At 34.4% G+C, this 17567-nt stretch overlaps 1 protein-coding gene and 1 long non-coding RNA gene across 5 annotated transcripts in view; both read left to right on the top strand.

Moving 5' to 3' along the window:
- Nucleotides 1-1110, top strand: LOC112906690. The gene is made up of 2 exons (XR_003232512.1): nt 1-819; nt 1033-1110. It is a non-coding gene; the product is annotated as an uncharacterized LOC112906690 (long non-coding RNA).
- Nucleotides 1111-3103: 1993 nt separating this feature from the next.
- Nucleotides 3104-17567, top strand: part of LOC108734949 (retinol dehydrogenase 13) — a 27915-nt gene continuing 13451 nt past the window's right edge. For 2 of the 4 annotated variants that reach the window (XM_025981312.1, XM_025981314.1), the window contains exons 1-3: nt 3104-3339; nt 8007-8369; nt 10180-10302. In XM_025981312.1, coding sequence (XP_025837097.1) covers nt 3222-3339; nt 8007-8369; nt 10180-10302 — 604 coding nt within the window. In that variant the 5' untranslated portion in view covers nt 3104-3221. Of the gene's footprint in view, nt 3340-7768; nt 7794-8006; nt 8370-10179; nt 10303-17567 lie in introns of those variants that run through there. The other 2 variants (XM_025981313.1, XM_025981315.1) reach the window with 2 other exon arrangements.

Below are 17567 nucleotides of genomic sequence, written 5' to 3'. Positions count from 1 at the left end.
ATTTCTAACCTTCTCTATCCACGGTATCCTCATCATTCGCGATATTCTTTAACAATTTTCAAATAACTGACATGTTTAGTACTAGTTGAATCTGTAGGCAAAGTCAAAAATAATGCTATTGATGCGATTGTCGTTCAAGAAATCATAATTTTCTAACAACACATCTCAATGAAACTGACCAATTAATGTCATCAATCTGTGGAGTAAATGTTAGAATAATTCATCATTAATGTGGAAGTGGTAACACTGATTTCCAAATTATCTTCTCCTAGATTTCTCAAAAAACTAAATACGTCATTTGCAATTCGTTAGTCTTGTATCCAAAACTTCGATAGTTACTCATTCGATGTTTTTCAAGTATGTCCAGTAGTTTTCTTGATTGTTTGTTCTCGTGCTATAGAAAAATCACCCCCTTCCCAGCCCCTACCTTTCTAAATGATCGTGCGTGCCTCAGTTTCTCAAATCTTTCAATTTCTTCAATGTCATAATCAGATCGAGTCCTTTTCTTGCAGTTGAATTTACACTCTATCTAAATCACGCCGAATGCCGAATGCCATCATCATAACAAATTTCACAATTAATGATTTCACATTTACAGAATCTTCTACTACAAATTTTACATTTGAATCGCTTTTGTGGTGTTAAAGGAAGGTTTTAAAAATACATTGACTAGAAATGATTAGAACTGGGGTGGTATTAGAAAGGGTAGGAAAACAGAGTGTTGTGGGAATTATTAAGTAATTGGCGGGATAGTTTGGTACCAGGACACCTTCTCAGATACAATTAGCTGATCAGAAGCATATTAGAAGCAAAAAGAGGGTAAGGGGTAGACCTGAACTAGATTACTGATCGGAAGAACTGAATATGCGTAAGGAATCAGTTTTTGAGTGGTTTTCTAAACTGAAACAGGCATAAATTAAAGTAATTGGAAAATGTGAAAAGCTTTTCAAAAACTGGGTCGGAAAATATAATTTCTTCTTGTATCTACTATTAGATTAACATTTGCACTTAATTGTTATCTTCTTCTTACAGGAGCCCGAGTTTTAATGTTATGTAGAAACACAGAAAAAGCGCAAGAAGCTGCTGAAGATATAAAAAAGCAATGTACTGGAAAAACAGGCCTGGGAGAGATAGTTGTCGAAGAACTGGACCTAAGCAGTTTGAAATCTATTAAAACTTGTGCCGAAAAAGTTAAAAATAATGAAGATCGCATAAATATTTTAGTTAACAACGCCGGGGTCATGATGTGTCCCTTGACCCGCACCGAAGACGGTTTCGAAATGCAATTTGGTACCAATCATTTGGGTCACTTTTATCTAACGCTACTTTTGTTGCCGAAAATTATCAAAAGTGCACCTGCCAGAATTGTTAACGTCTCTTCTTTGGCTCATAATAGTAAGTACCTAGTTTTAGTAAAACTGATCAACATTCAGGGCAGGAATAAACGAAAATTCCCGTTGGAAACCACTTATTTCAAAAGCTAATTGAGTATTATGTAGAGCGACGAGCTGTCAATTGCTAGTTTGACAGCCACGTTATCTTATCGTCTGACGCTACCGCAAGCGTCAAATGACGAAACACACATACCTATTCGTGATCTTCGTAACAACTGACACGTAGACAGGTCAGTTTCACGTAATGATAGAAGTCAGTTTAAAAAACTTCGGGAACTAAGGTGTTAATGTCAAGCAGGAGTCCTAAAATTACCATTTCGAGATAGCGTTCACGGAATGTATTTGTGAGATGTTTGTCAGTTTTTCTTTTTACAAAATACCTTGACAAAAATTTATAATCAGTATTGACGTAAAGAGCTTCATTCGTGTCCCATGACAGTTTTGTTTGATTAATTAAGTTGTTCCTGAAGGCTTTTGGACATTCCTGTTTATGAACTGTCATTTAATATAGGACTTTCCCTGGCTCTGATTACTCCGGTTTCTGCATCTATAGTTAGAATAGGATATCTTCAATGTCTCTTAGAATTCATTTTTCTGACAAATGTATTTGTATATATTATGTATCTGCTCCAACTTTCAAATAAGTTTTGTTTAAAAATAATAATCGAAAGGTTTATTGAATATTCTCAAATAAAATGCAGTTCAAGGCAATTTAATTTAATTTATTACTGCTACGATTAAGCAAGGTAAAAGCAATTACATGTAAGGTTTCATTGTTCAATATAAGATTGTTAAGCTGCTATGGTGTGTGAATAGACATTTAGGATTTACAACTGCAGTAAATCGCAATAGACAATAGTTTTAAAAATAGATACATAGTTTAATTTACTTAACTTGAAAAAATTGTTTCAGTAACTAATGCCAGTATATCTAGTTACTAATTAGATGTGTACTAATTTGTAACGCTGTCAGTATTTGAACTTAAAAGCTCCCTGAACAGTTTGCATTCTTCAATCTGAATAGATATATAAGGCAACTTTACTTATAAATGCATGTTTATTCTGCATTAAAAAGGGTTTTTTCTTATATACACTATTGCATTAGTTGTACAATGCATTTACATAATATTCAATCAGCAATTTCATGATTTTCTTCTGATGGAATTATGTAATGGTTTATCAAATTTCTTAAAGGGAAGCATACAGCATTGGTTTGTAATAAATCAGTATCTGCTAGTTTAATATAACATGACGACAAGTGAATTTAAGTTTAATAGTAGATAACTATTACAAGTTTTCTCTGAACGATTTTATTTTTAACTAAAATTTATTGATAAAGATCAACGTAGGTAACAATCCATTAAAAATCTTTCACTAATAGTGATAAACAAAGTAAGACCAAAACCAACACTAAGACTGTCTCGGTCTTCCTGTTGGTATTGGTCTTGCTTATTCGATCTTGGTCTTGGTCTTTCCTAATAGGTCTTGGTGTTGTGTATTAATAGATAGTAGGTACCTTTAGCTTACATGACCGTTGTTGAAATAAATTTAATAAATTACTATAAACAAAAAAATTTTTTNATACTAATTGTGTATATAAAATTTACACCTTTTTTTTTTTACTAGTTTTATTATTAAAGGATCGAGACTATTCACAATTAAAAATATGTACAACTATTGTAACTTAAATAACTAAACGCGTATTATTGAGAACCGTGCTTACGGCGTTTCGGCGAATAGCGACGGAACATGTTGCATCGGTTGTTTTTTCTGTATAAAAACGACTGACGAACCATCGTGAGAATTAATTGTTGTGGTGTTGTAAAAAATGCGTTTGTTCAGCGGTAAATGCACGTCCTCGGCCCGTTTGGATGGCAAGACTGCCATTGTAACGGGTTCAAATACCGGCATTGGAAAGGAAACCGTAAAAGACTTCTTTTTAAGAGGTGAGTGAAATGTTTTTTTTTTATATTTTTACAAAAAATTAACATGTTTCATTTTTCTTTTGAGGAAATTATTCATCATTTTCGGGGTAACTTTATATCTATACGCATATTATGTATGAGGCCTGTTCAAAAAGTATCCCGAATTTTGTGGTTTTTCAAAAATTATTTATTCATTCATGAATACCTATTTTGTTCCAATTCAAAGTAATCCCAATCAGATATTATCTATATTATACACTTGTGCCAACGTTTTTTCCAATCCTCGAAGCACTTCAAAAATTATTTTTTTGTGATCTTGTTCAGCTATTCCTTCGATGCCGTCTTTATCTCCTCAATCATAGTGCAGCGTCGTCCCTTCATGGGCATCTTCAGTTTCGGGAACAACAAAAAGTCACAGGGGGGCAGATCTGGGGAATACGGTGGTTGGGGCATTATTTGTGTGCTGCTTTTGGCGCACAAGCAACGATATGTGAGCACGAGCGTTATCATGGTGCAAAAGCCAATTTTTATTCTTCCACAAATCCGGGCGTTTCTTCGCGCAAATTGCACATAACTTGCAGGAAATATTCCTTATTGACCGTTCTACCCTGTGGCAAGAACTCATGATACACCACGCTCCTGCAATCCATTGGGATGATTGAGCTTTGGTCCAACAGTTTCTTAGCAATGTTTATGCGATGCTGTTTTTAGTCGAAATTGAGCAGTTTTGGTACGAATTTTACGGCAACCCGTCTCATGCCCAAATCATTAGTAAAAATCGAATAGCAGGAGCCTATCGATACGTTTAGGTCCACCACAAACCTCGTATGAACTAAAGTTTCAGCTTCTCGACTCTTGCTTTTCCGACTGGCCTCAAGTATTCAGTCAGGAAAAGCTTGGAAAACATTTATATCAACCGGGGATGTCTTAAAATTACAGTTAACTTTAATTTTTGCCTATTTGTATGCTCTGAACACCCTGACAAGGCTTTATTAAATTATTGGGTAAATAAATGGTTATTAGGCCAATAAGACTAGAATCAAAATATGTAGGTGTCGAATAAAAGGTGACATTTAGGTCTCAATCGATACCTTATATCGCTTCACCTGGATGAATGTCGCGGGTCAAAGCCAGTTGATAATAAATATTCTGTATGAAATCAATAAAAAAGAAATTATCTAGTCATTGGATTCGCTCTTTCTCCTATCAAAAAAATATAGGTACTAATTTTGAGTTACAACCATAAAAACCTTATTCATATTCATAGATACTTTTCTGGTTTCTCTATTATTAATTTGAATTATATTGATAGTCCTGTTGTGCTCAGTATTATTTGAAATCAAGGGCCAATAATTATTTATTAGTTATTAACAGATAATTAGGTACAAGGAATGAAGCCAAGGTTGATAAATGTTTAAGAAAACACATTAAAAATAATATGTTTACTTCATCATCTTCTTAATGTGATAAACACCTTACTAACTATAACGAATAAGAAAATATTTTTCAACTTTAAACTTCTTTTGACTACTCATCAATACTAGGATCGCATGTGGCGCAATTTGATTTCGCAATTCCGTTCAAATCAGAAAACATACCTATATACTGCCTTCCCGAATAGACCATCCAGAAATTTCAACATTCACGTATAACTGTGTAACAATGTTCTATGTATGTATGGTTTTAGCGTAAGGGAATCCACATTATGTGACCCGTAGTATATGCCAAAACCTACCCTCTAGTTTTCATGTAGTAATTCATAAATATCATTTTAAATATCGAAAAAAAACGCTTGATTTCTCTAGAGTATATTGAGTACGTGACGAAAACATAAAACCTCCCTGCACCCCTGTGACCAAGCTTGGTATTTTTGAAGACCTGTTCCCCCCTGACTGGTCACTAATATGGTTTCCTAAGTACCTACCCAGGCTTGTAACGTCATTTTGTATAGCTATCTCCATTCACAAAACAAAAATGCGGATTCACTAGAATATTAAGGTTGGAATTAACTAATGTCCCACACCACCCTTTACTGAGTGTGAGTGTACTGCCCATCCTTTGTCCTAATTTCTACCTTTTCTCTCTCTCTCTCTCTCTCTCTCTCTCTCTCTCTCTCTCTCCCATCGTCGTAATATTTAACATTAACAGTTCACTTATTTTATACTTAACTCAGATATGTTGAACCAACCATTCCATATTCGTCTATCCGTATCCCTGGATATAGAGCGATAGAAATGAAGAGATATTGGAAAGAATAGGTGAAAGAGGACTGTATGGAAGTCAATAAAAAATAGGTGAGATAGGTTGGTAGGTCACCTTCTCAGGCATGAATTGTTGGTCAGAGATATTTTAGAGGCGGAAACGGGAGTTAAGAGGAGTAGAGTGAGATCTAGATTAGATTACTGTTCGCGAATATTTAAGGATGTGGGTTGTTCTAGTTTTAGAGAAATGCGAAGATTAGCTCAGGATAGAAAGGAGTGGAGGTGCGTGTCCAGCCAGTCTTAGGCCTGACGACCTTAATGTGTTGATGATGTGCTTCATTTAAGTTCCACACAAGTTTCGTTTCGTAGGTATTTTTTATCAGTCTAAAAACTTACCAAATAAGTGAAAAAACACCTGTTTACTGCTTAAAGATTGTGTAAGATTTGCTAACTTTTTGAACCTTGTCATGCACATCATGTAGGCACCTACATGTTTCTCATGTCGACTCATTTCCTAGGTAACATAATAAGAATTTAATTGACGTTAAAAAGTGTCCTTGTACAAGACACTACGTTGTTTATGTCATATACACTCATTAATCTTTCGACCTTTGCAATGAGAACGGCTTCTTTTATTACATGTGCAACAGTCAGAACTTGTCAATGATCAAGATCAAGCGAGTCAATATTTTTTCGATAAATTAATTGATGCCTACTGGCTTTCAGCATCTCATTTTTAAAGGTGTAAATTACTTCATAACTGCCTCATGAACATTATTTACTATGTCATAAACAAAGCCGTAACACAAAATTGTCAAGTAATAGTTTATTTTTCTGTAAGCACTTAAACAGATGTAATTATGAAGGATGATTGTTATATTCGTGTAGATACTTAAGACAGATGATAATAGATGATAGACCCCAGATGACTCTAAGTGTTCACAATGTGTTCATAACAGTAGTTCCGGTTTATGTGGATTGCAGTGGAGGTTTAAACAAATAACACCCGGTTGGCAAGCTTTCAAGGGTACAATTGAAAAAATTGTAGTAGTAATGTAAAGAAAGACTGAATTATCTAACTTTGAATCCTCAATTTCCTTTCTGTTCATCTAAAGGGTACAAAAATTATTAAATGAGGTTTTAGCTAGGGAAACTCAGCGATATTCTTTCATCATCATCATAAAGTCGTCAGTCTTAAGACATGCACCTCCACTTCTTCCTATTGTGAGCTAATCTTCGCATTTCCCTAAAACTAGAACAACCGACATCCTTAACTATTTGTGAAAAGTAATCTAATCCAGACTTACTTATACCCCTCCTAACTCCCGTTTCTGCCTCTAATATGTCTCTGACTAGACCTTCATGCCTGAGAAGGTGTCCTTGCAGCCTATCTCGTCTATTTCTTATTAACTTCCATAGAGTCCTCTGTGCTCCTACTCTTTCTAACACCTCTTCATTTCTAACCTTCTCTATCCACGGTATCCTCATCATTCGTGATATTCTTTAACAATTTTCAAATAACTGACATGTTTAGTACTAGTTGAATCTGTAGGCAAAGTCAAAAATAATGCTATTGATGCGATTGTCGTTCAAGAAATCATAATTTTCTAACAACACATCTCAATGAAACTGACCAATTAATGTCATCAATCTGTGGAGTAAATGTTAGAATAATTCATCATTAATGTGGAAGTGGTAACACTGATTTCCAAATTATCTTCTCCTAGATTTCTCAAAAAACTAAATACGTCATTTGCAATTCGTTAGTCTTGTATCCAAAACTTCGATAGTTACTCATTCGATGTTTTTCAAGTATGTCCAGTAGTTTTATTGATTATTTGTTCTCGTGCTATAGAAAAATCACCCCCTTCCCAGCCCCTACCTTTCTAAATGATCGTGCGTGCCTCAGTTTCTCAAATCTTTCAATTTCTTCAATGTCATAATCAGATCGAGTCCTTTTCTTGCAGTTGAATTTACACTCTATCTAAATCACGCCGAATGCCGAATGCCATCATCATAACAAATTTCACAATTAATGATTTCACATTTACAGAATCTTCTACTACAAATTTTACATTTGAATCGCTTTTGTGGTGTTAAAGGAAGGTTTTAAAAATACATTGACTAGAAATGATTAGAACTGGGGTGGTATTAGAAAGGGTAGGAAAACAGAGTGTTGTGGGAATTATTAAGTAATTGGCGGGATAGTTTGGTACCAGGATACCTTCTCAGATACAATTAGCTGATCAGAAGCATATTAGAAGCAAAAAGAGGGTAAGGGGTAGACCTGAACTAGATTACTGATCGGAAGAACTGAATATGGGTAAAGAATCAGTTTTTGAGTGGTTTTCTAAACTGAAACAGGCATAAATTAAAGTAATTGGAAAATGTGAAAAGCTTTTCAAAAACTGGGTCGGAAAATATAATTTCTTCTTGTACCTACTATTAGATTAACATTTGCACTTAATTGTTATCTTCTTCTTACAGGAGCCCGAGTTTTAATGTTATGTAGAAACACAGAAAAAGCACAAGAAGCTGCTGAAGATATAAAAAAGCAATGTACTGGAAAAACAGGCCTGGGAGAGATAGTTGTCGAAGAACTGGACCTAAGCAGTTTGAAATCTATTAAAACTTGTGCCGAAAAAGTTAAAAATAATGAAGATCGCATAAATATTTTAGTTAACAACGCCGGGGTCATGATGTGTCCCTTGACCCGCACCGAAGACGGTTTCGAAATGCAATTTGGTACCAATCATTTGGGTCACTTTTATCTAACGCTACTTTTGTTGCCGAAAATTATCAAAAGTGCACCTGCCAGAATTGTTAACGTCTCTTCTTTGGCTCATAATAGTAAGTACCTAGTTTTAGTAAAACTGATCAACATTCAGGGCAGGAATAAACGAAAATTCCCGTTGGAAACCACTTATTTCAAAAGCTAATTGAGTATTATGTAGAGCGACGAGCTGTCAATTGCTAGTTTGACAGCCACGTTATCTTATCGTCTGACGCTACCGCAAGCGTCAAATGACGAAACACACATACCTATTCGTGATCTTCGTAACAACTGACACGTAGACAGGTCAGTTTCACGTAATGATAGAAGTCAGTTTAAAAAACTTCGGGAACTAATGTGTTAATGTCAAGCAGGAGTCCTAAAATTACCATTTCGAGATAGCGTTCACGGAATGTATTTGTGAGATGTTTGTCAGTTTTTCTTTTTACAAAATACCTTGACAAAAATTTATAATCAGTATTGACGTAAAGAGCTTCATTCGTGTCCCATGACAGTTTTGTTTGATTAATTAAGTTGTTCCTGAAGGCTTTTGGACATTCCTGTTTATGAACTGTCATTTAATATAGGACTTTCCCTGGCTCTGATTACTCCGGTTTCTGCATCTATAGTTAGAATAGGATATCTTCAATGTCTCTTAGAATTCATTTTTCTGACAAATGTATTTGTATATATTAAGTATCTGCTCCAACTTTCAAATAAGTTTTGTTTAATAATAATAATCGAAAGGTTTATTGAATATTCTCAAATAAAATGCAGTTCAAGGCAATTTAATTTAATTTATTACTGCTACGATTAAGCAAGGTAAAAGCAATTACATGTAAGGTTTCATTGTTCAATATAAGATTGTTAAGCTGCTATGGTGTGTGAATAGAAATCTAGGATTTACAACTGCAGTAAATCGCAATAGACAATAATTTTAAAAATAGATACATAGTTTAATTTACTTAACTTGAAAAAAATTGTTTCAGTAACTAATGCCAGCATATCTAGTTACTAATTAGATGTGTACTAATTTGTAATGCTGTCAGTATTTGAACTTAAAAGCTCCCTGAACAGTTTGCATTCTTCAATCTGAATAGATATATAAGGCAACTTTACTTATAAATGCATGTTTATTCTGCATTAAAAAGGGTTTTTTCTTATATACACTATTGCATTAGTTGTACAATGCATTTACATAATATTCAATCAGCAATTTCATGATTTTCTTCTGATGGAATTATGTAATGGTTTATCAAATTTCTTAAAGGGAAGCATACAGCATTGGTTTGTAATAAATCAGTATCTGCTAGTTTAATATAACATGACGACAAGTGAATTTAAGTTTAATAGTAGATAACTATTACAAGTTTTCTCTGAACGATTTTATTTTTAACTAAAATTTATTGATAAAGATCAACGTAGGTAACAATCCATTAAAAATCTTTCACTAATAGTGATAAACAAAGTAAGACCAAAACCAACACTAAGACTGTCTCGGTCTTCCTGTTGGTATTGGTCTTGCTTATTCGATCTTGGTCTTGGTCTTTCCTAATAGGTCTTGGTGTTGTGTATTAATAGATAGTAGGTACCTTTAGCTTACATGACCGTTGTTGAAATAAATTTAATAAATTACTATAAACAAAAAAATTTTTTAACGACAATATTGTTATTAAATTATAAAAATATTGTATAGATACCTACATGTTATGAAACATGTTTCGGTATTCAAATTTTGAATATTTCGAGAGAAATTGATAAACAAAGTCAATTTTAATATCAAAAGGTACATTAAACCGTTGACTGAACTAATACTGAATTTACACTTGGTATCTGTGGTAAATATCTGTACACATATTATGGTTTCTTATTTTATTATAATTACAGGAGGTCAAATGAATTTCGACGATTTGAATTGGGAGAAGAGAAACTACAGCGCAGTTGGCGCGTACGGCCAAAGTAAATTAGCAAATATTTTATTTACGAAAGAATTAGCCAGAAGGTTACAAGGTAAGCAACTTAATAGGTATTTTTGAAAGAAAAATTGCTTTGTGGCTACAAAAGTAGACGTATGTATATTTGCGTAAACATTGGTATTTAATATGTACCTACTTACAATGTGCTTTGAAAAAGTTTTTGGATTCAGTGATGTGTTACCTGTAATATTTTCCCTTCATTGTTTTTTCATTTTTAATTCATCATCACTTCATGATCATTATCGTAGAATAGGCGATACAATTAAAAATAGTGATGAACAAAGTGAGACTAAGACCAAAACTGTCCTAATCTCGGTCTTTGTGTTGGTCTTGCGTGTTAAGACTTGGTCTGACTTTATCTGGTACTTGTTTTTTTAATAATTCTTCTAAGCACAAACTTTTCTATTTACCGACATAATAATCGTAAATTTATGTTGAAATTTCTGTCATACATGTGACTTTTGTCACATGTGTGTTATGAAAACTCAAATGAATAAATTGACCCTTCCTCTAGCGCATAAGTGGACCTTTTAGCGAACAAAATGGTACAAGGTATTTGAAATAAGTAAATAATATCGAAAAAGAATTAGTTTGTCTCTATATTTCAACCATGTGGTATTCAGACGTAGGAATAAAGAACAGTTAATTGAAGGAAATTCGTACAGATCCCTCTTTTCAAACACTGGTGAAGTTTTTTTTGTCTTAAGTGTTTAATGTCTGCGAACGGTTTATTTAGAAATTCGAAAAAGATTGTTAAAGGTGTTTGGAGACCGGCGCTGTACGGGTGCGAAATGTAGACGGTGGGTGCGGCGGAAAAGAAAAGGTTAGAAGCGTTCGAAATGTAGTGTTACCGACGAATGATGAGGATATCGTGGATAGAGAAGGTTAGAAATGAAGAGATATTAAAAAGTGTAGGAGAACGGAGGACTCTATGGAAGTCAATAAGAAATAGGCGAGATAGGTTGGTAGGACACCTTCTCAGGCATGAAAGTCTAGTCAGAAACATATTATAGGAAGAAAAGAGAGTTAGGAGGTGTAGAGGTAGATCTAGATTAGATTACTGTTCGGAAATAGTTAAGGATGTGGGTTGTTCTAGTTTTAGGGAAACGCGAAGACTAGCTCAGGATAGGAAAGAGTGAAGGTGCGTATCCAACCAGTTTTAGGACTGACGACCTTATGATGATAAAGTGTTCATATCTAGTAAAGCAAACTAATAATTTGAATTACTAAAAGTGTTTTGTTTAATGAAAAGAATAGCTATATTAAAGTTGCTTCCAATAGAACAAACAGAATAGCTCAAAACCCCAACGCCAAAACACGAAAAGTGCTTCGGACAACTACAGTGTCGTGTTTTGGCGTTGGGGTTTTGAGCTATTCTGTTTGTTCTACAACAACCGCCAAAGTTTTTCCAATCTTCATATTGCTTCCAATAGTTTTAACTCATAAATCCACAGGAAGTAATAGTTTGTCGTTTAGTCTTGGTCTTGTTCATTGGATCTTGTTCTTGATCTTGAAAGTATAAAGACAGTCATGGTCTTGGTTTTGGTCTTGTGATAGTGCAAAACCAAGACCAATCATAAAGAGACAAACTTTTCATTAACCTACTTCTGATTAAGTTTTGGGATTGTAGCGGTCAGATAAATACAACATTAAGAGTATGTAATTGTACTTGTTCGTGATCTTCTTATTCTTATTTTGATTTTGTTAAATAGATAGGTATTTAAATTAGAAATTATTATCACCTGCCAGCAGTTACATATTTTAATCTCATTTATAGCTAATACATACGTAAAAACGATATGTTTAAAACAAAAATTAAAGAGTTTGACGCTAAAGCACACATTTTTCTTAACTGGAATTTTATCTAATTCCAACATAACAGATTGCATTTAGGAGATTTGACTATAATTTGTTTAGTAAGTGAATTAAAATAAACTCACTCAAGTTTTAATGATGAACTGTATAGATATGATGTATTACTTTTGGTAACATCAAAATAGATAAAAGTTATAAGTTTAAAAAGTTATCCCGTTGTAACATTCTTTGCAAACATGACATTCCACACACGGTGTGTTTGTATAGATCGGTTTGAGTAATAATGATAAAAAAGTAAAACGTTTCTTAAAAAGGCAAAAGTATTGTTTATTAATTCGCAACCAATTTTTGCTGTTATTTATTTACAGGTAAGGCAGAAACGTAGAAATTACACATTTCTTTGCCAGAATTTATCTGTTCATGTAGTGCAAACGAAAATACATAATTCGCTGTAGGGTGGAATATGTTTCTTCAACCACATCTTTCTGATAATCGCTCCCTTCCTCTACTTAAAAAGATCGGAATGTTTTAAGTAGCGTGTATTATAAAAATTTTACGCTTGAAACAAATTAAATTTTATAGTAAATTAAAAACTGTAGAATATAATAAGCATGTAGTCGTTGAATGTATAGGTACCAACATAAACCAAAAAATACATAAATCATAATTTTGGAAGGTCTTACATTGGAGATAATATTGTGAAAATAATGATAAATTGTAATTGATATCGAGTACAAAGCTCAAACTTTTTAAACCCAAATTTATATATGTTGAAAACAAGCAGTAAAAATATATTTGTAAGTAATACCTATCAACCTTCAAGTAATAATTTCTTGTGGGACCATTTGCAAAACAATTTTTATTTGTAGGTCAAGTATTAAATAATTTACNAACACAGACCAACTGGAGCTGCTGCCTGAAGACGGTGTTTTATGGATCGGGATGGATCTTGCTGGGTCTTCTCAGCTTGTCGCAGAAGTTTCGATAGAACACAGACCAACTGGAGCTGCTGCCTGAAGACGGTGTTTTATGGATCGGGATGGATCTTGCTTGGTCTTCTCAGCTTGTTGCAGAAGTTTCGACAGAACGCAGACAAACTCTACCTGCTGTCTTGAGACAGTGTTTCATGGATCTCAATTTTCATCTTGCTGGACCTCATCAGCGCTTCGACAGAACGGACAAAATATAGACCAACTCCACCTGTTCCCTTGGAACAGTGGTTCTATGAAATCCTGAATGAAGTAAAATGTGAGGAAGGTCGGAAGAACTAATTGTAATTGTTCATTAGCTCTATTGGTCAAGATGGATACTACACAAATGAAGATTAAATACTATTTCAGTTGACAATAAGTTGTCTACGTTTCGTTACTAATAGTTTTGTATACTTATGGTTACTTTTCGACATAATCATCTTAACCACATAGGTATTTGTTATAGCCTTGGGAAAGCTTATTTCATAAAATTTTGATAACATTAATGAGTCTTGTCGTTGTCTTACTGTCTGCTCATCCTTAGTTTGGAGATATTGCCCTTGTGGCAACTCTTTCAATTCAGGAAAAAGACTGAAGCCACTTCCACTAGGTCAGGATTGCATGACGAGTGGTTGAAAACGTTCTATTGAGTGAATAAATTTCTCTTTCAATCGGGCCCAAAACTTTTATAACTAGTTCCGTAATGGAGTGGTGAGGTGGAGGGGTTAAGCAACGCGTTACTGTACCGTTATGTGGGTGGAAGAGGAAGATAATTTATGGTAAACCCGTTAGCAGATGTGTCTTCCTTAGCACGACCAGCAGTTGAAATAATTATGCAAAAAATCAAAGATACAACCCAGTGGTATAAAATACAACCCATCAGTAACTAACTTGAAGGTTTTTTGGTTTATTCAAATTATTGAGGAATCTATGAAAGAAATAATATTTAAATTCATAATATAACCAGACTAATGAGGGTACATTTCTGTTGAAATATTTGTTCTTTTTCTTCTTCACCAAGTCCTGCATAAGTATTAGTTTGGTTATTGTAGGTTGTGGTACTTAGGGTAGGTTCGCTTATGGAGGGTAAAAGCTCTCCCGTTCCCCTATGGGCTTTTCTTGTCTCATTGCATAGGTGAGGCTGTAAATGCAGCATTTGTTATCATTCCTTTTCGATCAGACATTATTCAACTCTATTTGCAAAAAGTTCATGAAAGTTTTCCGCAGTAATTGTTCCATTTTAAGTCATTTCGAAAAAATCGTGATGCGAAACTTTTACTTTAGTAGTTTTGGTACTTCTCTTGGGTTTTATCTTGTTCAAGGATTTCATATATTTACTTAGATTAAAACTTGTCGCTACTACATACATACAGTGATACGATGTGATATGGATTATGTAACCGTTTCAATAAAAGTTTAACAAAAAAAAACAACTTTTTAAGTACGAAATCTGTCATACTATCATTAGACGTTGTCAAAATTTTGTCATTTCAGTAATTTACACTTTGCGTTCCGGCTTGTTCTGCTTTGCAAAAAGTAACGCGTACGGATAGGAACGTGAAGGAATCGCGTCCTTCCGTTTTGTTATGTACTTTTCGCCTTGATTATTGACTGAACTGTTGTGAACTCATCCATTGGAGCGGCTTGTTATGTACACATAATATAAAGTGCGTTGTACATAGGTATATATATATTCATGTAGATGTATGTACAAATATCCTTGTGGGTGTCGATTTAACGCGAAGCCGAGCCGCGACGGAGAATTGTAATACTCTCCTGATACCAACCTGGATGCATGAGAAACCACACAATCCACTACGTTTGTTACTAAACTATTAATGTAAAACAACAGACCGATAAACCGTAAGTTTGATTGCGCATATATTAGAATTCTATTCGAAAGACACGTGATATTATTGTGGGGTCCAGTGTTTTTTAGTGAATAAGTTAGTTTGCTGTTGTTGCATCGGTTGTTTTTTTTGTATAAAAACGACTGACGAACCATCGTGAGAATTAATTGTTGTGGTGTTGTAAAAAATGCGTTTGTTCAGCGGTAAATNAATTTACATCTTTTTTTTTTTACTAGTTTTATTATTAAAGGATCGAGACTATTCACAATTAAAAATATGTACAACTATTGTAACTTAAATAACTAAACGCGTATTATTGAGAACCGTGCTTACGGCGTTTCGGCGAATAGCGACGGAACATGTTGCATCGGTTGTTTTTTCTGTATAAAAACGACTGACGAACCATCGTGAGAATTAATTGTTGTGGTGTTGTAAAAAATGCGTTTGTTCAGCGGTAAATGCACGTCCTCGGCCCGTTTGGATGGCAAGACTGCCATTGTAACGGGTTCAAATACCGGCATTGGAAAGGAAACCGTAAAAGACTTCTTTTTAAGAGGTGAGTGAAATGTTTTTTTTTTATATTTTTACAAAAAATTAACATGTTTCATTTTTCTTTTGAGGAAATTATTCATCATTTTCGGGGTAACTTTATATCTATACGCATATTATGTATGAGGCCTGTTCAAAAAGTATCCCGAATTTTGTGGTTTTTCAAAAATTATTTATTCATTCATGAATACCTATTTTGTTCCAATTCAAAGTAATCCCAATCAGATATTATCTATATTATACACTTGTGCCAACGTTTTTTCCAATCCTCGAAGCACTTCAAAAATTATTTTTTTGTGATCTTGTTCAGCTATTCCTTCGATGCCGTCTTTATCTCCTCAATCATAGTGCAGCGTCGTCCCTTCATGGGCATCTTCAGTTTCGGGAACAACAAAAAGTCACAGGGGGGCAGATCTGGGGAATACGGTGGTTGGGGCATTATTTGTGTGCTGCTTTTGGCGCACAAGCAACGATATGTGAGCACGAGCGTTATCATGGTGCAAAAGCCAATTTTTATTCTTCCACAAATCCGGGCGTTTCTTCGCGCAAATTGCACATAACTTGCAGGAAATATTCCTTATTGACCGTTCTACCCTGTGGCAAGAACTCATGATACACCACGCTCCTGCAATCCATTGGGATGATTGAGCTTTGGTCCAACAGTTCCTTAGCAATGTTTATGCGATGCTGTTTTTAGTCGAAATTGAGCAGTTTTGGTACGAATTTTACGGCAACCCGTCTCATGCCCAAATCATTAGTAAAAATCGAATAGCAGGAGCCTATCGATACGTTTAGGTCCACCACAAACCTCGTATGAACTAAAGTTTCAGCTTCTCGACTCTTGCTTTTCCGACTGGCCTCAAGTATTCAGTCAGGAAAAGCTTGGAAAACATTTATATCAACCGGGGATGTCTTAAAATTACAGTTAACTTTAATTTTTGCCTATTTGTATGCTCTGAACACCCTGACAAGGCTTTATTAAATTATTGGGTAAATAAATGGTTATTAGGCCAATAAGACTAGAATCAAAATATGTAGGTGTCGAATAAAAGGTGACATTTAGGTCTCAATCGATACCTTATATCGCTTCACCTGGATGAATGTCGCGGGTCAAAGCCAGTTGATAATAAATATTCTGTATGAAATCAATAAAAAAGAAATTATCTAGTCATTGGATTCGCTCTTTCTCCTATCAAAAAAATATAGGTACTAATTTTGAGTTACAACCATAAAAACCTTATTCATATTGATAGATACTTTTCTGGTTTCTCTATTATTAATTTGAATTATATTGATAGGCCTGTTGTGCTCAGTATTATTTGAAATCAAGGGCCAATAATTATTTATTAGTTATTAACAGATAATTAGGTACAAGGAATGAAGCCAAGGTTGATAAATGTTTAAGAAAACACATTAAAAATAATATGTTTACTTCATCATCTTCTTAATGTGATAAACACCTTACTAACTATAACGAATAAGAAAATATTTTTCAACTTTAAACTTCTTTTGACTATTCATCAATACTAGGATCGCATGTGGCGCAATTTGATTTCGCAATTCCGTTCAAATCAGAAAACATACCTATATACTGCCTTCCCGAATAGACCATCCAGAAATTTCAACATTCACGTATAACTGTGTAACAATGTTCTATGTATGTATGGTTTTAGCGTAAGGGAATCCACATTATGTGACCCGTAGTATATGCCAAAACCTACCCTCTAGTTTTCATGTAGTAATTCATAAATATCATTTTAAATATCGAAAAAAAACGCTTGATTTCTCTAGAGTATATTGAGTACGTGACGAAAACATAAAACCTCCCTGCACCCCTGTGACCAAGCTTGGTATTTTTGAAGACCTGTTCCCCCCTGACTGGTCACTAATATGGTTTCCTAAGTACCTACCCAGGCTTGTAACGTCATTTTGTATAGCTATCTCCATTCACAAAACAAAAATGCGGATTCACTAGAATATTAAGGTTGGAATTAACTAATGTCCCACACCACCCTTTACTGAGTGTGAGTGTACTGCCCATCCTTTGTCCTAATTTCTACCTTTTCTCTCTCTCTCTCTCTCTCTCTCTCTCTCTCTCTCTCTCTCTCTCTCTC

Source organism: Agrilus planipennis, unplaced genomic scaffold (assembly GCF_000699045.2).
Source record: "Agrilus planipennis isolate EAB-ADULT unplaced genomic scaffold, Apla_2.0 scaffold5, whole genome shotgun sequence".
In the NCBI taxonomy this organism is placed as follows: Eukaryota; Metazoa; Arthropoda; class Insecta; order Coleoptera; family Buprestidae; genus Agrilus; species Agrilus planipennis.
The sequence above is the reverse complement of the archived record's forward strand: the minus strand, read 5'-3'. Positions and strand labels throughout refer to the sequence as shown.